Source organism: Coffea eugenioides, chromosome 11, assembly GCF_003713205.1.
Source record: "Coffea eugenioides isolate CCC68of chromosome 11, Ceug_1.0, whole genome shotgun sequence".
Taxonomy (NCBI): domain Eukaryota; kingdom Viridiplantae; phylum Streptophyta; class Magnoliopsida; order Gentianales; family Rubiaceae; genus Coffea; species Coffea eugenioides.
In genome coordinates this window covers 4,136,428-4,162,800 of record NC_040045.1, presented here as the reverse complement: position 1 = coordinate 4,162,800, position 26,373 = coordinate 4,136,428, and the positions used below count along the sequence as shown (strand labels likewise).

Sequence of the window (26,373 nt, the reverse complement as noted above, 5' to 3'; positions counted from 1 at the left end):
ACTAAATATACAAATAGTATGAAGCCATACCTTTTTTTTTTTTTCAGTTGGGGGTGTCTGGGCCTACACCCAACTAGTCCCCCAACCCGAGGAGAGTGGGCCCCACCGATCCACAAGAAATTACGCCGGGTTGCTGAGTTTGGAATCGAACTCAAGCCGTCTCACCCTAAGGAGGGCTACACAACCACCCGAGCAACCCGTCGGGGGCGTATGAAGCCATACCAGGCTTCTTTAATCTTACCGGACTACGTATTAGGGGTGGGCACGGGTCGGGTACCCGCCCCTAACATGATTTGGCTGACCCGACCCTAATATATCGGATCAGCCATTTTGCGACCCTAACCTGCTCCTAATATTTTCGGGTACCCGAATAGCGGGTACCCGAAAAAAAGGGGCGGGTCATAGGGTACCCGCCCCTAAAAAAAACTATTTTTCAATAAAAAAAATTATTTTCTACTTAATATCAACATTTTTTTCAATAAAAAAACATGCTTTTCCAATTAATATTGGTAGAGATATTGTAATTAAAGTGCATACATCACCATTCTCACACATTTCATCCAATAATCAAATCGATCTCATAAATTTAGTACATATTAGAATATCTAATGGACAAAACGAAGTTTCATAATAATTTTGAGTACATCACCATTTTCACACATTTCATACTTCTACAACACAACAAACACAAGGATAATAAGTATTTGGTAACTTCCCCAAGGATATTATGGTACAAGACCGCATCTCAAATAAGTCAATTGTGAAATCAAGTTCGGAAAAGAATTGAATAGAACTAATTATTTTTGAAAAAAATATAACCAAAATAATGTTAAAAATCTTCCCCAACTTCTTTACATCTTTGGAATAGACCTTATGGTATTAAGGTGATGAAAAAGAAAAATAAATTTCTTACACTAAATAAAAGAGACAAATTAAAGAGATATAATTGCAAATGAATGACACAAATATTTTAATTATCTAGCTAACAGAAAATTGAAACTCCAAACAAAAATCTTTGATTGAATTGATGCAAGATTTGCAGGAAAGATCGATGGAGGTAGAATAAAAATAAAAAAGATGAAAGGGATGAACAATTTTTATAACAGAGTTTCACAAATTTTTTTTTTCATTTTGTTCATGTTTCACCGAGAATATTCACTTTCTTCAAAAAAAATGAAAAGAGTAGATCATATAGGATTAGAATATGAGGCTGCGAGCCACTTCACTTGCACTTAGGATTAAAAATTACAAAATTATAAAATGATCCCTACTTTTTTAATATTTATAAAATATACCCTGCGGGTCGGGTACCCGCGGGTTTTTATTTTTCTGATCCGTATCCGTACCCGATTTTTCGGGTACCCGACCCTCATCTGCCCCGCTAAGAAAAATCGGATCGGGTATCCTATTTTTCGGATCGGATCGGATCGGGTTCATCGGGTTTTCGGATCGGCGGGTTTTTTGCCCACCCCTACTACGTATAAACAGTAGATTCTGCTTTGAAACGGGTCATCAGTTGCTCAATAATCACACTATTATTTGATACACGCTTGTCAGAAATATCCACAGGTTATGGCGCTGGATTCTTTCAACATATTTGTTTGTGAAGTTGCACACAAACTTTAGCCGTTATTTGTCCGCATCGAAGAAATATACCATGTAAAGTTACTCGTCGTCTGCATGAAAAGTCATGGATGAACAATATAATCAAACGTGTAAATTCTTTAAACTGGAAAAAACATGACTAACGCGTAATTGCCAGAAGTAGAGAACCTGCTACGATATCATTTGGTGCTCAATATAAACAATTTCTGCAGCAACACATTCCCCACAAAGAATTTGGTGCTCCATATTTAACATGAAATAAGGAAAACCATGCGGAAAAAGAGGGTTCAATCTTGTAAACATGAACTTAAAAAAAGAAAAATTGCAAAACTCTGGAGTCCTTTCTAGAAGGATTCAATTCATGATTTGCTGATTAAGTACGTTGTCAGCTAAAAAGGAATATGTTAACATTACCTATAAAAAAATTTACAAAATTCTGAAAATATACAGAAATAGATTTAAGACTATTATATTCTACTACCCACTACCTATCAGTACTACATTACAGAACATTATTATGTCAAAATGCAATCTCTCTTATTATGCTACGAGCTGAGGAAGTGAAAGAGAGCGATGGTAGCTAAGGAACAGAATAACTCTTATCTGGCAACTTATGCTTTCTCTCCCCGAAAATCAATTCATCAAACTTGTCCATCCATTGTAATTTCTCTCAAAAACCAAATGGTGATTTTCTCCTGCTTCCACCTTCGCCATACTGTTCATTCCACTTCCTCAATTCATTCATGCTAGCTGCATCATATGCAACTGAAGGGCCCACCTGAAAACCCAACACACAAGCATCAAGGTATTAATTCAATATCAAGAAAACGAAGAAAAGAAAAGACCTATTAAAAGAGAAAATCCATATGCAAATTGTTCTCTCTTGCTCACTCGCATCAAGTTCCCTGCACTGAGAAAGTTAAACAAAGATCGCAAAAATCTTGGTCGCCACTCCTGACTTTGGAGCATCTGAAAGCTGTCTATGCTTTTGAATGTTGAGGCCGTAAAGTAAAAAATGAAATCACAACCATTTGATAGAAGCAGTTAATTGTGCAAAACATGTTTTACCCAATTCAATTTGATACAACAGCCCTAGAAACCACATAAAGCATCATACACAACCTTCATGTGCAACTTTGCCTCCGAAAGTCGCATGATTATTTATTTCACTCGATCATTTACTTATTCCTTACTTCTTTAGCTATTCCATTGGCTTCTAATAAGTAAAAAATCAATATGTGCCCGGGCGCAAGTTTTGGTGCCTTGGAGAAGAAAATTGCGAGTATAGCATATATGACAAGAAAATAGTGCATATAGCATATATGACTTATTTCATAACCACTCTCGACCAAGCAATAGTGCTAACATTTGAGTTACAATCACTCTCATAGTGCTTCCTTCAAACATAATTTTCACTTATAGTATTCATTCTTCACCATGCAAACTTCTCATGAATAATGATAAAAGACAAATGCTGGAAACAGTATGCACAAGGAGCTATAATGATTAACTTCACGTGCATAATGATTCCCTTAGTTTAGCTTGTTTTAGCGGCATACGCCAAACAAACAGGAGGCAATATTTATTGAAATAAAAGATGAGGGTGACAGAGAAAAGTCGAAAAAGCATTAAGAGTGCAACATGGTTAATTCTAACCTACATGTGTTTTGACATAGACACACAAACACACTCTTAAATGTGTGTTCCGAAGCTTACATAGATTAGGTTCAATTCAATGATGCATTCTTAATGCTTTATATATCTTAATCCATGCTGAGGGTATCCGAGAAAAGTCATTAAGAAAATTTTCCTTTTTCATTCATTTTCCAAGAGGAGCATTCCAAGATCAAGAGAAAGTAACATTAAAATCACCAACCGATGACATTATGCAATCTAAACACAAACTTCTGATTGACAGTATTACTTAATTGTCTTGCAAATCCCGGTGCATTTTGCAAAAGTCCATATTAAGTTTGGCTGCATTCTGGTTGATCTTTTTTACTCTCTGTGTTACTTTCCAGACAGGACAATATGGGGGAAGTGAGGGTTTAGGAACTAATTGCTGTGGAGACATATAAGTAGACACCCTGGTCAAAAAAATCCAGGAATACTAAAATAAATGAACTATTCAAAGGAGTTCTTTGCTTCTCAGATAAAAAATGTACCCAAAAAAAAAAAGAAAAACTTTTATCTTCAATTGCATGATTTATTGGGCATATACCGTATGCACTTAGAAGTGTTCATCTACCTGAGTAGCTCTCTTTTCAGAATTTGTTGGATGTTCACAATAAGATGTAATACAATTTATCATGACCTACCTTTGCCTTGGCCTGGATAAAGTCTTCTAGATTGAGTGGTCTTAACACTGAGCTAGCGCCACTTTTGCCTCCCTGTGATGTTGACAAGTATTAAAAGCATGTACAATCACTCTCAATTTCAAGCACACAGTAATAACAAATTTACAATTATAACAGCCAAAGAATACGCAGGTCTGCCATTTCGGTGGAAGGAAAAAGGGTTTACTTGCTAGTTTCCCCAAAAAAAAAAATCTTCTTTGCCTTTCCTTACTTCCCCTTTAATGTCTCAAATACAAAGTACATGTGCAGAGGATATGTATATTCAATACTAATTGCAGTACATTAGTAGTGCATATGGCCCCCTTTCCATACTTCTAATACCACCATCACATTTTCCTTGCATAACAATAAAAATCTGATGACAAGATAGGATGGAATAACAGTTTGACCATATGATATTCAAGAAAGTTACCAAAAAAAAAAAGACTTGGCAGGAATACAGGAAAGTAAATGGTCAGCACATTTTTCGAGATTAGGCAAAGTGCTCAACCTTAGTAACAGCATCCAACAGGCGCAATGACAGACTGAAAATATAGTTTCTCATATACCTTCCAAGATTTTCACATAATCTACTTCTACAATAAAACATGAATGCCCTAGCTTCATTATAACTAAAGACATTTTCCAAGAAATAAAGAAGATTCTATTATGAATTATCTCAGACAAATCATCTCTTGCTATAAACAGTCATGTCCAGTCCACTTACAATTATTTTGATGATTCAACTATTCAAGCACTAATCTGTTTATGATGCATCAACTGAAGTTGCCTTTTGTAATTCTATTAGAGGCAGTCTATACCATTCCATGAGAAGTTGAAAATCAAGCTTATTCAATTTACAGCGTATGATAATCAGAACAGGTAGAATTGTAGGATTATCTAAGTGAAGAAACAACTTTCCCAAGGAATAGGAGAGAAAACTGAAAACCTACTGGACCAGGTTTAGCAAACACAAATCAGAACACCAAACTTTTCAGGCAAATGCTCTCCCATTTCTGGGGAAAGAGCAATCATGCAAGCAATATGCTTAACAAAAATGACAAGATAGAAATGGTATGTACCATTGTCTCTTCCTCTAAAAGCTCTTGTACAGGCCTATATGCTGCAGCAGTACAGAGGTTCTGCAAAATTTGTTAAGCTGATGGTGAAGACAGCGTAAAGCAAGCATCAATATTCAGATAATTACAAGAATGAAAACATTACCTTCAAATCACTCCCTGAATAACCTTCTGTTGCATTTGCGAGATGCTCAAGTAAGAAACTTTTTTCCAGGTTTTCTTGTGCTAGAATTATCTTAAGTATCTTGAGACGATTTTCAGCATCAGGTAGGTCCACATATATCCTATTCAGTTTCCAAAAATTCATAAATAAGATAAAGCTATCATAGATAGACTTCTAGATGTCTACTTTTCTTCTTTTTTATTTTCCTTCCCTCCAATATGTAGTTTTTTTTAAAAAAAATAAATAGTGGAATAACCAAGAAACCAACAATTGTCATCAAAATAGCACAAAATAGCCAAAGTACCAATTTATAGTTGTATTTCAATAGGTAGCTCAACAGCATATTTATGACAAAGACCATTTTGACAAACTTACCTCCTGGGTAAGCGGCGAATAACCGCATCATCAAGATCAAATGGTCGATTTGTAGCTCCAAGGATGAGGATTCTCTGGCTTTCTTTTGATCTTAATCCATCCCAGGCTGCCATAAACTCATTCCGCATTCTTCTGGTAGCTTCATGCTCAAAAGCACCTCCACGAGCACCAAGCAAGCTGTCAACCTGCTTGTGCAAGTACAAATCAATTGAAGCAGGAATTTGCCAATAATTTAAAAATAATAAGACCAAATTACAAGCAACTTATGGAGATATAAAGAGTAAATTTTAGAAAAGAACCGTGCTAGCAATAAGTGCACATGAACTTCTTAGAGGACATGAGGTTCTGGAAATTGAACGTAACTATTTTGAGACAATTTCTATTTATTGATACCACACCAAGGATTTCTTTCTCTGGGTCCAAAAGACAGATAGAAGAATGAAGTTTTAAACTGTGAAAAGTTCCTAAGCACAGTCCTCTCATGTCTATGTATCAGCAAACCTGAAAACTGAGAGAGGAGGGTAGAGGGTAGGCTTGGTGTAGAGACAGGGAAAGGGAAGACTCTTATGACAGGGCAAGGGCTCTAAAGTTTCCAAATACAAGTACTGCATATGGAGATCAGAAATATGACCAATGGGTAAGAATACCTAATCTACAGCGAGAAGATACTTTTCCTTTCATATTGTAGACCTGAGGCAATAAAAAATATAACAATAATAACCCTTATTGGCTACTGCTGTGCAAAAGCATTGAACTACCTGCATGAAGTCAAGTCTTGATGCCACCATAATTTTCACTTTTTTTAAAAAATGTACTCAAAACCTTGAAAGGTAGACGAAGAAGCTTGAACAATTTGCAATGTAGGTATCCACCATTTACTCTGTGTGGCAATATAGATATCCATATGTCTGTGCATGCACTTGTGTATGTTTATATATTTATGAGAGTCAGAAAGTCACACTCTGCCTTCTTGATATCCATTATTGATATTAACACATCAAGAGAGGAAAACAACCTAGTATTTATCGAACTAACAAACAGTCTTGAGAAAATGATTCTTTTTTTATGTCATCGCACCAGGGAACAAAACATGCAGTTCTATACTTGCAATCAGTGGCAGACAGGACCTATGGCCAGCAGCGTAACATAGTACCCCTAAGTTTTAATTATTATTTCAAAAACAGAAGTTAAAATTATGCATTAACATTATGTATTTGTCTAGTTAGCATTAGCATAAATGCGAGTTTGTAAAAGTAGAATTTTGTTAAATTTGGCAATCTGAAGGGATACGGGAAATTTCCAAAATACAGGGGGATAACTACCCACGCCTCTCTCTTTAGTTATCAAACAGATTTCAGTCAGTTCTCAACATATAATGGAGCTTAGATTCCATAATGGAAAATGATAAGCAGTTTGTTGACAAAGCTCAAATACATAATAAACAAGGTAAGAGAAGTTTAATAAGTTGCAACTTCAGGAGCAATAAAGTTTAGGAAGTCAAATTTGAGAAGAGAAACAGGCTGTAAATAAAAACTAGTTTCTGTTTCCATTGCTGCAGGTAAGGAGACAGATAATTGCCAATAGAAATCTACAAAAGCAATCAGAAGTACCGGCAGACACAGAGGAGAAAGAAAGGATGTAACAAAAGAGAAAACTTGAATATCTATCTGAATAAAAGATGCAAAAGAAACATAATTCTGAGTCCAGACAAAGATAAAATTATGGAAACTAATACAAGGCTTAACCTGCTTATGACCATGTATACTTAATGATTTACAAAGTTAAGCAGCAGTATAGAGAAACTTGCTGTCCATATTGACCAAAAGGCAAAAACCTTCCAGTACCCCCGTAATAATTAACCGTAGACTGAAATAATTGTAGACCACAATGGCACTTGACAACAGATAACTATGATCGTTGATTTTGTTGATACCTTCTTAGAGGATAATTCTAGGGGCAAATGTTAGTTTTCCGTTTCACTATGTGGTCCAAATCCCATTTTCCCATCTAGAAAACATGATTTTTCAATCTGGCATCAAATACAGAAGTTAGCTCAATTTCACATCTCTGTCAATAGATCTGTTGAGTTTTTTGGCATTTGCCATCAAACACCAATACGATTATCAAGCTAAATGAATTCATTACCTTCTTACACCCCATTTTTGCTTCCCTGGTCACACTCATTCCTTGAAACTAAAAAGGATTAGCTCCCAACTCCAAACAACTTTTTTCACACCTAGTCATTACCAAATACCAACCATCCTTGTAGCATACTTAACTATCTCCAAACTCCATTTTCTGCCCATAACCTCAAGTTCCACAGCATTAATGAAAGCCCTCGCCGCGCAACTTTCCTGCCCGAACAAAACCCTACAATGGACAAAAACGCAACCTATACAATGACCCTACATGCCTGCTCTTTTAGCAGCAGAAAAACTCAATGCACTTCTAGGATACTTCAAAAGAAACAATAGTAACAAAAACAAGGTGCAATGTTATTTCCCCTTTTTCAGAAGAAAGAATTCTTGCAATCCAAGACATATGCAACAAGCATTTGCTTTCCCTGAAACTTGGTTACAAAAATGACCTAATGTAATTGCTACGACAAAGTCTCTTTCTGGAGAAGTCATTTGGAAGGGGGAACGAACCCAGTGGGAAAAAACAGAAGAGTACAGTAAAAGAGAGAACAAAATAGCACACAAATACCCATTTAGCGACCATGTGACTTACAGTTGTACTGATACATGGATGACAATGAGAGATTGGATCTAATTCTGACTAAAAATTGTACTGATACAAGGATGATAATGTGAGGTTGGATCTAATTCTTAAACTTTAGATGCCAACATAGAAAAGAATATAATTTAGGTGGTGGCATTTTAAAAATAGAGATGGCAAAGTGCTTTTTGACCTAACTTTAGAAGGGCAGTTCTACCATAACTTATTATATTTCCTCCACAATAATGTTCTGTGCAAATTCCTGATATTCTCTATACTTGTAGAACAAGCAATGTCAAATTGTTGATCAGAGTAAAAATACTTAATACATATAAATAGTCTCTGGTAACCTTTGACATAGTGATGCCTCAGCCGGACTGAAAGCTCTTAACACTATATTCTCAATGAATTCCACAGGTGACAACCAAAGAATGAAAACCAGTAAGTAGACGATATAAAAAGTCCAATAAATTTATGAGAATCCATGTCATAGTTCTCACCTCATCAACAAATATAATAACAGGAGCCAGTTTACTAGCAAAGGAGAAAAGAGCCTTCGTAAGTTTTTCAGCATCTCCAAACCACTGTAAAAGAAAGCAGCAAACATTAAATAACTAGTGCTATAATACTTTACAAGAACATGATGTCAACTAGCGGCAATTATGAGCATTGAAAAGCTCATTGGAGAATGAAGACTTGTAACTTCGCTGGTTTGCTATGCTGGAATGCTTAAAAACAGCACAAACTTTGAGTTTCTGTTACCTTAATATAACTGCTAATAACTTAGCGAGAAAATTGCTTTCACATTGCTTATCGGTTTTGAAAGTGTGGAATCAAAAACTTAAGTTTGGTTTCTACTAATTTGTTGGTGAACCAATAACAACTCCCTTAAATTTTCTGCTGCTTGTATTGGAAAAGTCCTTGTTTCTACTCTGATTCTTATCTTTATTTTTCTTTTTTGTGATTGAGCAAATAGTTAATAGGTTAAAAAGTCAAGCATTATATGCATCAAAGGGGTTTACGGCCCTTTATGGGTCAAGCAGGTGACACGTACAGTTATCATGCAAGTGGGCAAATAATTTGATAAATATACATGTTAAGTAGGTCATGTCATTTTAAATGGTTAGCAAACAGGTTATGACACAACATGAATGCTAAACAGAAAATCCAGGTTGAGGCTTCCTGAAAACAGCACCCAAATACAACACAATAGTACAATCTGCAGCATTGATGTCTAATTTGTGAATTCGCCAAAAAGAGAATACATTGCTTTTTCTTTATCTTCTTATTTTTCATAAGGCTAGAGTCTATGAAGGTCCCATTGTACTCCGTAGAATTGGTCATGCTTTATTTTGATTGAGCAAAAAACCCATCTTTGAGCTGCACCATGACAAGGAAAACAAAGACCACAATTGCTCACTCAGAGAAAACCCTCAACATGGAAAACAGAAGAGATGTATGCAAGTGCACATACAATCGATTGGTTATTTTGCAGTTTCACAAATTTGACTTATGAGTTTATTGTTTCTTGTGCCTCGTACACCCAGCCTATTAGAAATCCTCTTATGCCTCTAATAGATTTTAGCTTAGACTTTACAGCAAGAAGTATATTCTAGTTAACAGAGGAAAGTATTGAAACATCTATAGATGATGTTCTTCCAAGAAATACAGATTTGAATTCATTTTTTCCCTGCAGACACATAATCCTATTCCTTTCTTCTTCTTTCCCTACTTTTACTGCACTGTCTTCCCTCCTTCAGTCCTTGATTACTGCCTAATTATTGTTTTCTGTGCATTGCATCCCTTGAGAAACAATCGTGCACATTTTTCATCCAACCAGCAGCCTGGTGCTGCATCAACTATATAGTAAAGATATAGGTGAATAATAAATACATAGAACAATATCTTTGCGCCAATCAAATTGTCTTTAGATGTATTTTCATTTTTCTTATCGGATTTCTCTGACAAACTGGTGATAGTGTTGGACAACAGTAAAACAACAAAATGGAATCAAAACAGAATCACTTCAGCTGGTTATACATGATTGAGCATAAGGCAATATCTTATTCTCGTATCCAGCACAATGGAGATTATTCTCCATTAAGCTGGTTCGACAAAAAGAGCAGAACAGTATATCAATAGGACCGTTAGGAGTTCTAAATAGCAAAGCAGCTAGAAAGACCCCCATAACTGAGTCAAAAGTGAAAAATCACCACCTTCTTTAGATTAAGTATTGATTCATGCTTTTTTTTTTCCTCTAAAGATATCCATTCCAGATGAACAAGTGACATGATTGTTTATAATTACCTTTGATGTAAGTGTGGAACCAGTAATGCTGATAAAATTAGCCCCTGCTTCCGTTGCAAGAGCCTTAGCTAGGAGGGTTTTCCCAGTACCTGGGGGCCCAAAAAGCAGTATGCCTTTGCAAGGCTGATAAATCATAAACAGTTAAATCACCAAAGCAGCATAAAAGGAATATAACACAGATAGCTGTTTTGATTAAATTACCCTCAACAAATTCCCGTGAGAGAAAAGCTCAGGTCTCCGCATAGGGAGAATTACAAGTTCATTAAGTGCTTTTTTAACACCTTCAAGGGCACCAATGTCATCGAATTTGACTCCAATTTCACCTGGAGGAACTACTGCTGAAACAAAGTTGCTCTCATACTCATCTTTAGCCAAGGTCTGCACATTGCGACTAAGTTACCAAAAGCCGAGAATGTAGTCAACAAATTTGTGCAGATAAATACCTTTAAATTGTGTGAAGGCTTCTTTGTTACCGTTTCCTGCTCCTTTAACCTCAAAATTGCAATCTCAAGGCTTCATAGGGAGGAGAAAAATGGGACACAAATAACTCTATGGTCATATATCCAAACTGAAAAGACGGCTAGCAAGAAAGTAAAATAATTACCTTTCACGAGGCACATATAACCGATCCGCCTTAATGCAAGGAAGGAGACATGAGGACAAGTAATGGTTTTTTGCCCAACCAACAACCTTCTCGGCTTCTGTAGCCAAAATAGTAGGTATAGTTCAACAAATTTGAAAAACTATAGAAGCAACACTAAAATGTCAGCAAATTTCAGTTTCTATTAAATAACTCATTCAAAGTTGAGCAACAGAAACATAGTTGCCAGGACTTGCCACATTTGAGACAGAACACTAAAGAGAGAAAGAGTGAGTTAATGACAAAGCTTGCCAAAACATAAGCTGTATTTGCATTGAGGATTACATTGCAAAAATTTATTTATTTACTGTAGCAACTTCTTGGTGATGTGATGTATGTGAAATACAATGGTGGTTGTATGAAAACGTATTTAGAGAATCTTGAGAAAAGTTTTGCCAAATAATACTGGTACAAAAAAAACCCTCCTGTATCCAAATGCATCAGAGTAATGGCAGCAAAAACTTTCTAGTTGCGTAAGGACTAAACATTAAAGATGCCTTGCTTTGCTTATATTTGCTGTAAATCTATGTCAGGTTTCTTCATCATCAAACACCTTGTATTTCTCTAAAGCAGCAAATACATTGGATAAATCCTAGTAGAACATCATAAAGAGGGAAGTGGATACACCATTACTGATCGAATTTGAAGCACATTACAAAACAACATCAAAAGTGATATTTAACTTTTATCTTGTTATGATAATGTGACAAAAGGCTTACTCCATCCATTCCCTCCGTGTAGATCAATCCCTTGTCAATATTCCCCCATACTCAAAAATCAATACTCAGGATTCAGATAATGGAAAGTTCATACAAGTGAACATCAAGTTTGTGCAATTTAATATGCTGCAAGGTGTAGAAATATATTGAGCATATCAAACAGTTCATGAGATACATTAAAAGACAAAAGGCAAATGTATACAGGCAGAAGCTGCAAAGCAATAAGGCTTTTCACTGCTGTGCCAAATCATAACAACAGTGCAACAGTTGAGGTAAACTAAATAAAGCATATATGACCACATGGAAGTTTGAGTTTACAACCAATCAATTTTCTTGTTAAAAAATGGATGCATAAGATCTCCAAATATTATCTTGAAACCACATGTGAAAGTCTACATGTCCAATTGTTGCCACTCTTCTGCTTGAGAATTCAAGCATCAATGGAACATCCCCACATCAACATCCAAGGAAATGAAAGAAAACAGACAAGGAAAGCAAATCATAATCTTGGTCAGAATTTCAAATCCTACCAGGGAGATTTGAATCATTCTGAAACAATTTAGTTGAATTTGAAGAGGACAATAGCCATTGGTTTGAATTTGGAATAAAAAAATGTTGGCAGCTAATGTTTAAAAAGCGATTTCAGATTTCCCAACCATGAACAATTAAGCGTATATTCACAAACAAGCAGAGTCTCCAATAAAATAGAAACAGTCGTGTTAAAACTTACTCCGCTTCGTCAAAATTACACCATCAGTGTTTACATGCAAGAGGTCCATGCATGATAGCTCATTTTCCTCAAGAACCTGAAATAGACAATAGCTCCTAACTAAATCCAACAATCTAATAAAGTATTCGTACACTGACTAACATGATTACATAAAAAACCAAATAGGTAAATCATTTTAAATAGAAATTTCGAAAATTATGAGAGCAAAACACAAGTTTAGTCCATAGACTGTTTTGCTAAAGCCAAAATAGCCAGTTTAGTCCCTCAACTATTTTTACAAAGCCACAACAGTTATGAGCCAATTTAGTCCCTCAACTATTTTACTTAACCCAAACTAGTCCCTCACCTATATTTGCATGGACAATTTTGTCCTTATTTGGCTGATCCGCCCAATTTATCAACTTTTTCACACAATGATCAGGGATAAAATAGGAAATCCATCCATAGCCCTTATTAAAACAATAAAAAACAGATAATTATAGGAAAATCGGCAATGAAATTGAATCATATACAGAGTAACAAAAAAAGAGCTTTTTATGGTGAAAAAATGGAGCTGATGCCCCAAAAAAAAACAATAGGAGAAAAGGGAAAATAACACAACAGGAGTATGCAAAAAGCTCAAAAAAAATGTGCTAGCATTATGATTACTCTTTTAAGAAATAAAGCTGAAAGAAGTTTAAGTTTTTGGCTTCCCATACGATTCAATTTTGTTGCCGATTTCTCAACAAATATCTGTTTTTCTATTGTTTTAACAAGTGCTGTGGCTGAATTTCCTATTTTGCCCATGGTTGTCGATGCAGAAATTTGATAAATTGGGTAGATCAGCCAAACAAGGACCAAATTGGCCATGTAATATAGGAGAGAGATTATTTTGACTTATTTAAATAGTTAAGCAACTAAATTGGCTCATAATAGAGTTCAAGGATTATTTCAGCTTTGTAAAAGTAGTTAAGGGACTAAACTGGCTCATGATAAATTTTAGGGACTAGTTTGGCTTTAGCAGAATAGTTTAGGGACTAAATTGGTGTTTTGCTCAAATTATGAGGAAAAGAGAACATCCACTTGAGTGAGATGGAGGCAAGGGATTATTTTTGCCATGGTTCTAGGAACATGAATCCTGAAATGGGAACTTAAATCTCTTCAATGGCTCATTTTTTATCAGAAGCTTGTGATTTGGTTTTTGATACCGCAAGTACAGGAAAATGATTTTAATTGTTAGACAAGTATGCCAAGACAAAAAGGATAGTGGCAGCACAAGTCACTACCTTATGCAATTCGTTTAAGTTACTTCGAGATATCACAATCCTCCTGTCTTCTTCAACTTGTTTATTGAATGTTCTAATGAGATCTTCCTCCTGAAAACAAGGACGGGAAGGCATGAGAATGAACACTAACAAAAGAGTATTTTGTAAATCAGGTTGTCCTCACGAGGGACGCAAAAGCTTACAACCATTTTGGCCTCCGGATATCAGATGCAGCAGATCAATAATGCTTTTAATAACTAATCACAAGAAACTGCAGTTTTTGGAAGGGTATAGAACACATGTTCAGAATACAAAGACGCGTAAGATTCAGGTACTATCATCCTAAAGTTCCAACAAAAACTAGCATTAGACCTTTCCATTGCAGATAACAAGAAGATCAGCAATCAAATATCTTTAGGTTTGTCATGATTTTAAATGATATCTTTACCCCATCTGAATGAAGTAGCATTTTGTGATTGTATCAACCCTTTCTTAATTTGACAAACCTGGAATCAACTATATTCCATGATAACTATATGTATACCCAAAAAGTGTCCAACATTTCCACATTACATGCAGCACAACATCAGATAGTATCTCCAAGATTGTCCAATACGTGCCTTGCACTGAATACCAGTCATTCAAGGGTTATATTTCTTACTGGGTTTCCTCTTTTTCCAGACAGCAGCCCTTTTGTCTGATCTGGTGACATTTCAGGTAATAGAGGTTAATCCTTCAAGTAGTATTTCTTTAGGACATAATCTGTAAGTCCAAATAAAAATATACAAAATAATCGTCCTATTTCTCTGTGCTTTACCCGGTCCCCTTCAGCCCCACTCATTTTAGGACATAATCCCAATTCTCAACAAAAAACTCTTATAGGAGTACAGGCAACACCAATACCAAACACACAGATTTTTTCAGCAATACCATTATCCAAACAACAAGTACCCAAGCACGATGATATATATGACAAAGTAATTAAGAGAAAACTCATACAGGATCCCCTATTCCAATTTGTAATGCATATTAGCAACAGCATGGCATTAAAGTCAACCTTTAAAAACTTGAAATAATATCGCAAAAAACACTATAATGAAAATTTTATGTTCCCCCTCGGACTTAATAGAGCAGATAAATTAGTAATTACAAGATAATTACTTATAGAAGATTAAATACAAGATTTACTTTCACTGAAAATCACAATTCTGCAGAAAGAAGCAGGCCATTATGGTAGTGTATAAGATTGTACATGCACAACCACGTGTGTCTAACATGCAGAAAAATGCTCAGCCAGAAATGAAGTTTTGAACAAGGGTAACAAGCTTTTATCACAAAGAGCTCTCGAGGATAGCAATCTATGATGCATTTTAAGTTACAAGGAATTATTCCTGACATTGAGGTTTACATGTAAAATCCATTCATCTCTGGAAAGATGTATGAAAAAGAAAAAAAAATTACAGGTGCAGCACTCAAACAACTACTAATATGTATCTTTCATTTGAGAAACATCAATACAGGTGATCATGGTAGAACATACCTTTGGGGGATGTATGCACATAACATTGGTAAATAGCTGACATACTTCATCATCCACAGACCGTTTTGTTGCTTTTAGTCCCTCTGTAAGTCTCTTCAAGGAAAGAGGCTGCAAAACCAAATGCATTTCAGAATGCACTGGAAATCTGTGGCTGAAAGAAATGGCAAGTAACGTCTTACATGGAAAGAACATTTATCTCATTGAGGCTTTACAAACCTAGGAACAGTAAAAAATCTGCTTATAAATGCTTACATGGTAACAAATTTTTATTTCATAAGGGTCAGTCATGCCACATAAAATAGGAAGGCTCGTATAAGTAAAGAAAGAAGAAATCTCAGCTCAGTTGGCAGTTTAACAAGGTCAATTTCTTATTTCTAAAAAGTGCTGACATGTGTATCTCCTTCCAAAACACATGGCATACTGCAAGTATCTTTTCTTTTTTCCTATCACTAGCCCTTCACCATCTTTTTGAGATATAACTGTTCAAGTGAGCTGATGGCATCAAATAGGGATTGAGACCAGGTTGTAGTCTTACGAAGGTAAATTAGTGCTAGTGAAAATCACAATGGAAGCTATAATAAGGGTAATATTAATGGTGAAGATTGGGATCGAAGTTTAACAACCACATTGGTGACAATGTTATTCAGATGGATACGATGCTAGAAAAGGTGGAGATGCAGTTTCTAATTGTCAGCAGTGGATCGTATTATAAAAGAATTTCTGAAAGATAGTAACTGTCTTGATGATTTTCACAAGAATTACAGTGGTAGAGGAGGTGCTAATAATGCTGGCAATGCTGAGATGATCTCGTGGAAATCCAGGTTTTATGCAATTCTAAGACCACTGGTAAGAAAAGAATAAGTTCCACATACTATTGGTCTTATCTTGTTCCTATTACCACATCTGGTATTAGGAATGATTAAAGCCTTGAGAACACTCATACGAGTATCTTGGCTTTCTTGCAATCTCTTAATGACACCTTGTTACTTACACCAGAATCAAGTTAGGAATTATGGCAGTCATACGATGTACAAGATAATTCCAGCATCTAAACATTAACCAGACATTTTCTCAGTAACTCAAATTACAGTAAAGGGAGGAGAGAAGGGGGGAAGCGGGTTCAGGGCTGGGGAGCCTGCAGGATGGTGGAGCTGGCAGAAGTTTGGTGGGAATGAGAGGGAGCCTTGGGGGGTTGGGGAGATAGTGGTGGAGGGAGAAGGGGTGAAAATGTATGTGATTGGCATTTTCGGGTTATTTTTTGGTGTGTTTGTTAGGTATATTTTGAAAAAACTCTTATGTTTACATGGGAGATATTTGGAAAAAATTATTTCCTAAGCAGATAGCTTATCCTAAAAAAGAGCCTGTAGAGAAGGAATAGGGAGTAAAAGGAATGACAAATAGAGAGAGAACAGTACAAGAATGTATTCAAGCTAGAGCAGAAGGTTTTACAAGTTCTGACAGTCAAAAAATAAATAAAGGTCATGTAAATACCAATTTAGCAAGGCGGCCCAAATTTGGAAGTATCATTGTCTGCCAGCAAAAGAGTAAATAAACTCAGAACACCAATTAAATGATTAAAAAAAAAGAAAAAAAAGTAAGCAATGAAACCTAATTTTGAGAACTTACAAATTTTTCTTTTTCTTTTGACCCGGTTTCAACTTTGTTTTGACCACAAATTAAGACAACAGGTCCTGCTAATTGGTCAAACATTTCTTGCACCTTCTGGACAAACTCTTTACGGTTCGACCTGGAAACAGCTCTTGACAGCCACAGAGATGAATCTGGGAAATAGACAATAAGCGGTTGAACGGAATCCAAAACCTACAAAAATGTGAAATGGTAAGTCCAAACAATAGAAAAATTATTTATTGCTTATATAAGTTGGAATGCAGTACCTCATGAAGTGCCTGCATAGCAACATAACAGTCTTCAGACTGAGCATCTAGATCATGCTCAAGATCCTCAACTGCACATAGGAAAAGAAAAAACAAAAAGCTTTCAATTGAATCCCATCAATTGCAGAAAGAAGCTCATTTGTAAATACAGGAAGAACTGAATTGTTAGGTGCAATAAGAGTCTGGGCCCAAGTTGTAATGTTTAATTCAGAATGTTAAGCAGCACAATACTGACACAAAAATTCAATGCTGGGAATGCATTTGAACTTGAGGCACTCAATAAAGTGTTTGGGAGATGAACAAATTAGGAAGCCCAGGCTGTTGTTATATTGCACTCTGTTTCATGAGATCAATAACACCAATTGACTCGTTAAATCCCATTTTTTTCAGCTAACTTTATCCAGGTTACACCTGAGATTTGGACAAGATACAAGTTTCATAAATACAATCCTTTGAATACTATAAAATTTGTAGTCAGATTCAACATTCACAACCCATTGAAATCTTTATACTATTTCAAAGCAAATTTATTTTACACCAATTGACTCGCCAAATCCCATTTTTTCCAGGTTACACCTGAGATTTGGCCAAGATACAAGTTTCATAAATACAATCCTTTGAATGCTATAAAATTTGTAGTCAGATTCAATATTTACAATCCATTGAAATTGTTATACTATTTCAAAGAAAATTTATTTTACATTCTACATACCTTGTGAAGAATATGCAGTATGACATTTCATTTGGTTTGTCAGATGAGGCTGAATTGCAGCACTCATTTCATCTAGTCCTGTAACTTGGTTGAAATAAGAGTCTGGACAACTCCATTTAAAAACATAGGCTTTTGAAGTCTCTACACTTAAATTTCATTTCTAATCCTTTCCCTAGTAGGTAAGTGAGATGACCAATAATTAACCCTTTCTTCTTGATAATTATGTTAGACCACTAATATTACTTGATTCACAGGGTTCTTCTCATATTTCTCTGAGTATCTATGGACTTTGTACACCCAACCTTGGGGGGAAGCAGTAAGCAGCAAAGTGAATTTTAACCACCACCACAAGTAGTTCATGCAAGATCTCTGAATTCAAGGTTACTCTGATAATTTTTTTTCGAAATGCACAAAATCTGAGGGCAGGAGTGGTTAGGCATGTTCAGAAACAAAATTTGGGTGAAGCTACTCAAAAGCAATTTCCTAAGCAGTGAAATATGTGAACAGTGAAGTACAAAAATCAATTCAATAAATAGTGGTATATCAAATGCAACTAAACTGGAAAGAAAACAGCAACTACAAGTATTAAGCTCTTCTCCTCCCCACCCCCACAACCAAGCCAATCCCCTTCTTCCACTCTTCCATTTCACTTCTGTCTTCCCCTCCAATCCATTTCAATTCAGTCTTTCACACTCCAATTCTTTCAAGGGCAACAATGTTGAATGTACTCGACAAGTTATCCCCTTATCCCCGGCCATGCAACTAAAACAGTTAATTATGTATATGATTCTTCAAAATATCACAGCAATGGCTGAATAAAAAGTCGCAGGAAAAATTTAATCACCAGTAGGAGTACTAATTTACCCAGTCAGCATGAAGTGAAAACAAAAGCAAAACATGAGATGAAGCTCTGAGAAAACAAAAATGACATAACTCAACAATCATCGAATGCAACTATAGTAATCAACTCAATACACATACCATTAATCCAACATATTGAAGGTCTTGTGGCTTGTGATGTGAGTTTCTCATCTTTTTCTCCATCTGCATTGGTCTCACCAACATCCAAGACAACTGCAACTTCATTCCCATTCACCTCATACACCTCTCCTCGTTGGCCACTGGACAAAGGCCTACAAAAACAAAGTTTTTTCTGTAACCACGTCTGTTTACTATCTGAAGTAAAAAGTTCTAAAAAGCCCAAATGCCAAAATGAGACAAGAAGGTGGAGTAACATAAACAATCCCCACAAAGATAATTTAGCAATGACCAAACATGTATGTTTACAACAAGCTTCAGCCTACAGACAACAAAACTCAGAAGAATTTATAAAAATGAAGCAATACAAGACTAACAAAATGAAACATTCCTATTATGTGAGACCAAGATCAAGAAACCACAAAGGAAGGAGAAGAATCCCGGGGTCTCAAACCTTCAAATTATGAAGTATTAACTTAGATGACTAAGAGTACACGTCTCCGAACCCAGAATCACAATACCAAAGATTTCAGGTACCTTTCTCTTTTAGATGAACCGCAAAAGGAAATGTCATCCTACAACAGATAACATTTTTATTCATCATTAATACAAGATTTCATTCTGCCTTAGATGTACACTGGTAAGAATACTAGTTTCACTCACTCCTCAACAACTGAAGATCTTTTCCTGTTGTATACACAAAAAAAAAATTTCCAGACTTTTAGAAAGTTTGGCTACGTGCAAAATCCTCTTCAAATTGCTGTCGATTGAAGCCAATAGGACGAAAAGAAACAGATGACACTCCAACTATGCTTCAGTTCACTAAAAGCACGCAACAAAGACCTTTGTGCCACTAGGTCAGAAAGAGCACCAGAAGCAATATGTCCGGTGAAGGTATTTACTAAAGGGCATTGCAGTTACTCCCAATGCAATGAATCCACCAAAACAATTCTTGATCCATCATAGTTCTTCAACACAATAAGGGATCAAGACTGCACAAGAAAGAACTATATCTTCAAACACCAAAAGCACACAACATTCTCCTAGAGTATCAGGATGACTTACCAACCCACCTGCCATGAATAACAGTATAAGCATTTGAAGGACCATCAGATGTTGCTATCTTCCCCAATACAATCCTGTGATTAATTGTAGGCCACTGATCAGGTGCACTAGATTGAAAGTTCATGCTGCCTTTCAAGAATACAAGAAGAAAAATAACCTATTCTGACTTGCTAATCCGCTTCCCCACAAACCACCAAAGAAGACAAAGTAAAAAATGAAACGGAGAATGCAAAATTCATCAACTATAGATTTTTGGTCAAGCTTAAAAAGGATGGGAAAGTCATTGCTTTCAGAAGCAATGAAGGAAACAAAGGCTTCAAACCACAGTGAAAATTTCCATTGCAAGGCCCAATAAAGTATTAGAAAACTAGAAATCGAATACTGTTGCTAAACATCCCAACTCTGTCCACCAAAAGGTTTAACTTTAACCAGAGATCTCCAAGAGAAGTGTAAGAATCTCAATTCAGTCTTCTCAAAAAGCACAAAAATGAAGTAAAGAACTTTAAACTTAAAGTACAAAGTAGCCTAAAAAAGTAAAAGGGACATACTTCCTATATTACCAAATAGAACAGAAAGGACACATCCCTTAATACTATTCATCAACAAAATCCAGCAGATAGGAAAAAAAGTAAGCATCAAACGACTTTTAGCATTTGCCAAAACCAGAAAAAGCACAGGAAATAAGACATAAGTAATTTTTTTACCAAGCAAACCATACAGAAAGAACATCGAAATCAGATATACCATGACCAATGAAAACTTAAAAATGTTTCGTCAGAGATGTGCTTAAAAGCAATTGTAAAAGGAAGGTAATAACCTCTTTTCAGCTCCAAGAACAAGCTGTCCTTTGTATTTCACTCGATCCCCTGGCAACAGGTAAATTTTGTAGTTATTGTTACGGGAAACTTATAAAATGTCCAGAAATGACGAATTTAAATAGCACAATGGGAATGTTATTGTCATACTTCCTACTATGTTCCATCCCAAATACATGAATCCGCTCTCAAAATCAAGATTCTTTCATCTTTATTCAGCAATGGCAGGATGAAACAAGACAATGTCCCAGTAAAATTAATATAAAAATACATTTTACACATTTTGAATGTAGAAAAACTCTATCCATCCATTACTATGTATTTATCATGTAGCCTACCAATTGCTTGTACACTTCAAATAGTATATGCATTCCAAAATTAAAACAGTTAGCCATGATAAATCAAGAAATTTATCAGATCTGAATAGCACCAGTCTACACGGTTAGTCCATGTGGAATTACCTATCCATTGCAAGATATATTATAAAATATTGAGTGGTCATATGATTAAACCTGATCTGTCCTGTATAAAACATGAAGCTGTATCTTTATCACCTCATCAGTAAATATTCTGCAATTTATAGGTAATGAAAGTAAAACTCTGGAAAGAAACCTAAAAGTGCCAGCAAGTTTGATTCCAAAAACAATTAACATTTTCAGATGAGAAGACGGAAAAGAATATAGGATGGGCTTCAAAAGTTGATTTGCACACGTAAGGTAAAATGACGCATGTTAACTTTTTTTCCTTTTTCAGACAAAGGATTGGAAACATTTTGATGCATCTGTTGTAAGAGATGTGAAGGACTCGCATTACAAAATTTTTCAGTTGCATACACAGGATAAGTATTCAATGTCAACTGAATAATAAAAAATGAAAATCCCAGCATTTACCTAAAAAAGGTGTTACGAGCTGAACAGATAAAAAGCAGAAAATGATAATATCAATAAAATGAAATAAGGAAAATCCCATTTGGTTCATCAAACAAAACATGCTTTACTTTCCACTATAGTTTGCTTTGCCCACCTTGTGTCCCAAAGAGTTTGGAGAAAAAGAAAAGTTACACAACTGCAATTTACGGGTCTTCTAAACATGTGTTCATTCTAGGGGGCAAATAATTCAAAATAATAATAATAATAATAACAAGCACTACAATTCTATGGAAAGTTCAAGAATTGAAGAAAGAAAAGATGGAAGTGATAAATGACTGAAGCTAACAGTTTCCTAATGACACCTATGCTAATACTTGAAATACCACATGACATCCTCTTCATTCAGCATTCGATATAGGTATCTGTTCAACCATTTCTGAAGACAGTCTAAAAACCAACCAAGTCCTAACCCATAGTTGAATCTTATCCACATGACAATAGCAAACAATTCAACACCTCCAATGCTACTGCGACCAACTTTCTGTAACACCACCTCTGTGACCACATCTCACCACAAAATCTCTAAACCAAACATGCATCCTCATTTGTAAGGTCAATGATACGGGCACAAGCAAGTTTCCCCTAGAGATGCTGGCAGACACACAACTTTTGGATGAGTGCATATGGACAACACTTTTTTTATGCTAAAATAGATCATAAACTTGTAAACTGTTGCTTACATCCATAACTTAGTACCTATATTCTACTAATTTTAAACCAAAAACAGAAAACATTTTTACTTAGGAATTGGTGTAACTTCGGCATTTTCTATTCAGTAGAGCGAGTGCAGCTTTTCCATGAATTTTTATCAGCTCTTACAGGAAGGCATCCTCATAAAAGAGCAGAGGACTATCAACTGTGCGTCAATTCCTGTTTTCCACCAATCTCAAACAACAAGCCTAATACGCTTTTTTTCCACACTGTCTTGTAACCAATATAAATATCTCCCAAATCTATCTATATCAACTCACGTGAAATAAAAGCCCAATAAGGGCTAAAAGGGTTGCGCCTTGTTTGGACTAGCTAATATTCTCAGCTCTAACAGGAAGGCATTCTCATAAAAGAGCAAAGGACTATCAACTGTGTAAACAACAGGCCTAACACGTTCTTGTTCCCAAGTGGCTCATAACCATGATACATATCTCCCAAATCCATCTATTTTAAGTAACGTGGAAACAAAGCCCAATAATAGTTAAAAGGGTTGTGTCTTCTTTGAAGTGGCTGATTGAGAACTCGGTTGACTTATAATCCAATAACAAGCACAACAAGATTTTACATCAGTTATTTACTAGCATAGCATAACCTAAAAAGAATTCAGCAAAGAAACTGCATCATAAATAAAACTCAATAAAACCATATCAATCCAAATTCACAATTCATTACACATATAAACACATACTCTATATCTCTAAGCTTATAAAGGAATTTCTACCATACAAGTGTACTATAGTCGCGTGCGACATGCTTGATAACATAACATACAAATCTAGATTTTTATTAAGCTGCCTGTAAACACACATATTTTACCTTTCTTGAAAGGTTGCTTGCTTTTGTCAGAATGTTCACTGGCCTCTGATTGTGATGATTCGGTGACACTTTCTGATTCTCCAGAGACTCTCTGCAAAAACATTAAAATATACAATTGCCAAAGCAGCCAATTTCAAAGCCCTCAAATCCGTAAGCTACACATTCCAAAGCAGAAAATAGCTCATATTAATCATATACTAGATGCCTAAAATTTTAGAAAAGATTTTAGGATTACAACCACTAATTGTCAAGGTAAATACCTAGGACCTGCACCACCAAACACTCACTAAAAAACATGTTGAAACCATCTAATGCAAAGTAAAGTATTTCATATCCTTTCCTTCCTTTTGCATCAGAAGTCGAAATTTCCCAATCAATTTTAAGTTCACGTTTGACAGGAATTTCCTTAAAGCCGTACCTTCTCAAAATCTTCAAGGTTGTGGGGAACAAGCTTCTTCAAGGCCTCAGCGGAAGCCTGAAGATCAACTTCATCATCATCACTGGTTTCTGCTTTCGCCTCACCACTGCTTGTCCATTCATCCTCATTGGTCGCATCATTTTCATCTTCAACTTCTGATTCCGAAGTACACTCTTCACCTGATTCTCCATTCTCATCATCTGATTCAGTTTCAGAAGAACAAGCCTCACTGAAGTCCTGCATAAAATCAGGCAATCAACCATAAGATACGACAATGGTGATAAACTGAGACAACAAGCAAAACTTAAGAAAATATTAAGTGTCCCCCTTATTTCATATCTTATATTTCATTCATTACCTTTTGTCCCCCTTATTTTTGAAATCTGCACCACTCAACATGCAAGTGTTTCTAATTCAGAAGAAAATACTAAGAAACTTTTTGTTCATCCAATTTTTTTCCTATGCAACAGCCACCCCAACCCCTTCCACCAAACAAAAAACAAAATAAATAAGCAGGATATTCGCCTCCTGCCACTGCCCTTTGCCCACTGAATCTAGCCAAACGCTCATTCACAAGAATGAGACCACCAATTTTAATCAGAAACAAGACACGAAAACATATGTATTTGCATAAACTACCTTTTTCCAGACAAATAACCTATACAGGCATTAATTTGGATAAACTCTGTTAAATATCAAGTATGCCACAACACTAGGCCTTATCATGTTACACTTTGGTATATGCACAGAAGACTTGTTTCCCCACACCACATAGATTAGTTCTGGAGGTGGCTTAAACCCTTGCCTTTTGTCAGAATGTTCACTGGCCTCTGATTGTGATGATTCGGTGACACTTTCTGATTCTCCAGAGACTCTCTGCAAAAACATTAAAATATACAATTGCCAAAGCAGCCAATTTCAAAGCCCTCAAATCCGTAAGCTACGCATTCCAAAGCAGAAAATAGCTCATATTAATCATATACTAGATGCCTAAAATTTTAGAAAAGATTTTAGGATTACAACCACTAATTGTCAAGGTAAATACCTAGGACCTGCACCACCAAACACTCACTAAAAAACATGTTGAAACCATCTAATGCAAAGTAAAGTATTTCATATCCTTTCCTTCCTTTTGCATCAGAAGTCGAAATTTCCCAATCAATTTTAAGTTCACGTTTGACATGAATTTCCTTAAAGCCGTACCTTCTCAAAATCTTCAAGGTTGTGGGGAACAAGCTTCTTCAAGGCCTCAGCGGAAGCCTGAAGATCAACTTCATCATCATCACTGGTTTCTGCTTTCGCCTCACCACTGCTTGTCCATTCATCCTCATTGGTCGCATCATTTTCATCCTCAACTTCTGATTCCGAAGTACACTCTTCACCTGATTCTCCATTCTCATCATCTGATTCAGTTTCAGAAGAACAAGCCTCACTGAAGTCCTGCATAAAATCAGGCAATCAACCATAAGATACGACAATGGTGATAAACTGGGACAACAAGCAAAACTTAAGAAAATATTAAGTGTCCCCCTTATTTCATATCTTATATTTCATTCATTACCTTTCGTCCCCCTTATTTTTGAAATCTGCACCACTCAACATGCAAGTGTTGCTAATTCAGAAGAAAATACTAAGAAACTTTTTGTTCATCCAATTTTTTTCCTATGCAACAGCCACCCCAACCGTTTCCACTCAAACAAAAAACAAAATAAATAAGCAGGATATTCGCCTCCTGCCACTGCCCTTTGCCCACTGAATCCAGCCAAATCCTCATTCACAAGAATGAGACCACCAATTTTAATCAGAAACAAGACACGAAAACATATGTACTTGCATAAACTACCTTTTTCCAGACAAATAACCTATACAGGCATTAATTTGGATAAACTCTGTTAAATATCAAGTATGCCACAACACTAGGCCTTATCATGTACCCACACATACACTTTGGTATATGCACAGAAGACTTGAGTTTCCCCACACCACATAGATTAGTTCTGGAGGTGGCTTAAACCCTTGCAGGATAAGTCTTTTGATGCCATTAATTGATGTAAGTTTTCAGCAGACAAGTCATGTCCTTATACATCATTTTACCTCCTTTGCCATTTCAAATATCTATAGACATGTAGCTGCAGAAAGATGACTGGCCCAGTCTGCCATTATTAAGAATATAATCTCAAGAGGAAAAAAGGAAAGATTAAGACCAATTCTGGTTCTTTATAGTTGAAAAGAAGAAGTACAAGGAAATTGTAGCTTACAAAATCTCTAGAAACAGGTGTCAAGCATGCATACAATCTTTCTCGCTAGAGCCCTGACCAATCTTTCGCTGCCAGGTGTTTTTTTCATCATTGAAACTTTGCAACCCACATCTCAGAGAATTGTTGAAGAAGAAATCTGGATACACTCTGAAGGAGGAACCAAAATCTTTTATGTCATTCCGTCACCTTAAGCATACACGATGCAAGGAAGCGTTACTTTCAATGGCCAACTTGTTGATCTTCTTCGCCAAGTCGAGCATGTGCCAGATGCATGTGGTTTATCCTCACTTGCATTCCTTCCGTCACCTTTGGAGCTGTAG

At 35.9% G+C, this 26,373-nt stretch overlaps 2 protein-coding genes across 2 annotated transcripts; both read right to left on the bottom strand.

Annotated features, from left to right (window-relative positions):
• Positions 1–1,946: 1,946 nt before the first annotated feature.
• LOC113751838 (cell division control protein 48 homolog D) lies at positions 1,947–24,465 on the bottom strand. The gene is made up of 21 exons (XM_027295989.1): positions 24,460–24,465; positions 23,796–24,032; positions 23,378–23,468; positions 20,924–20,972; positions 19,045–19,196; positions 17,352–17,422; positions 17,083–17,277; positions 16,948–16,986; positions 15,457–15,564; positions 13,938–14,027; positions 12,673–12,748; positions 11,188–11,284; positions 11,027–11,096; positions 10,785–10,961; positions 10,584–10,706; positions 8,777–8,860; positions 5,559–5,743; positions 5,166–5,304; positions 5,024–5,083; positions 3,924–3,995; positions 1,947–2,383 (listed from the first exon to the last, which is right to left on the bottom strand). Exons 1-21 carry the CDS (start codon positions 24,463–24,465, stop codon positions 2,276–2,278), a joined length of 2,229 nt encoding a protein of 742 aa, XP_027151790.1. The 3' UTR covers positions 1,947–2,275.
• Positions 24,465–25,901, bottom strand: LOC113751837. The gene is made up of 3 exons (XM_027295988.1): positions 25,890–25,901; positions 24,999–25,235; positions 24,465–24,671 (listed from the first exon to the last, which is right to left on the bottom strand). The coding sequence occupies exons 1-3, from the start codon at positions 25,899–25,901 to the stop codon at positions 24,465–24,467; spliced, it is 456 nt and encodes a 151-aa protein (XP_027151789.1).
• Between the last annotated feature and the right edge of the window lie 472 nt (positions 25,902–26,373).

Excerpts from the sequence above, each read along its gene's own strand:
- LOC113751838 (XM_027295989.1), bottom strand. Across the intron at positions 17,278-17,351 it reads CTATGCAGGCACTTCATGAG|GTTTTGGATTCCGTTCAACC; the intron begins GTACTGCATTCC and ends ACATTTTTGTAG. Across the intron at positions 10,962-11,026 it reads AGCCTTCACACAATTTAAAG|ACCTTGGCTAAAGATGAGTA; the intron begins GTATTTATCTGC and ends CGCAATGTGCAG.
- LOC113751837 (XM_027295988.1), bottom strand. Across the intron at positions 24,672-24,998 it reads ACCTTGAAGATTTTGAGAAG|AGAGTCTCTGGAGAATCAGA; the intron begins GTACGGCTTTAA and ends ATGTTTTTGCAG.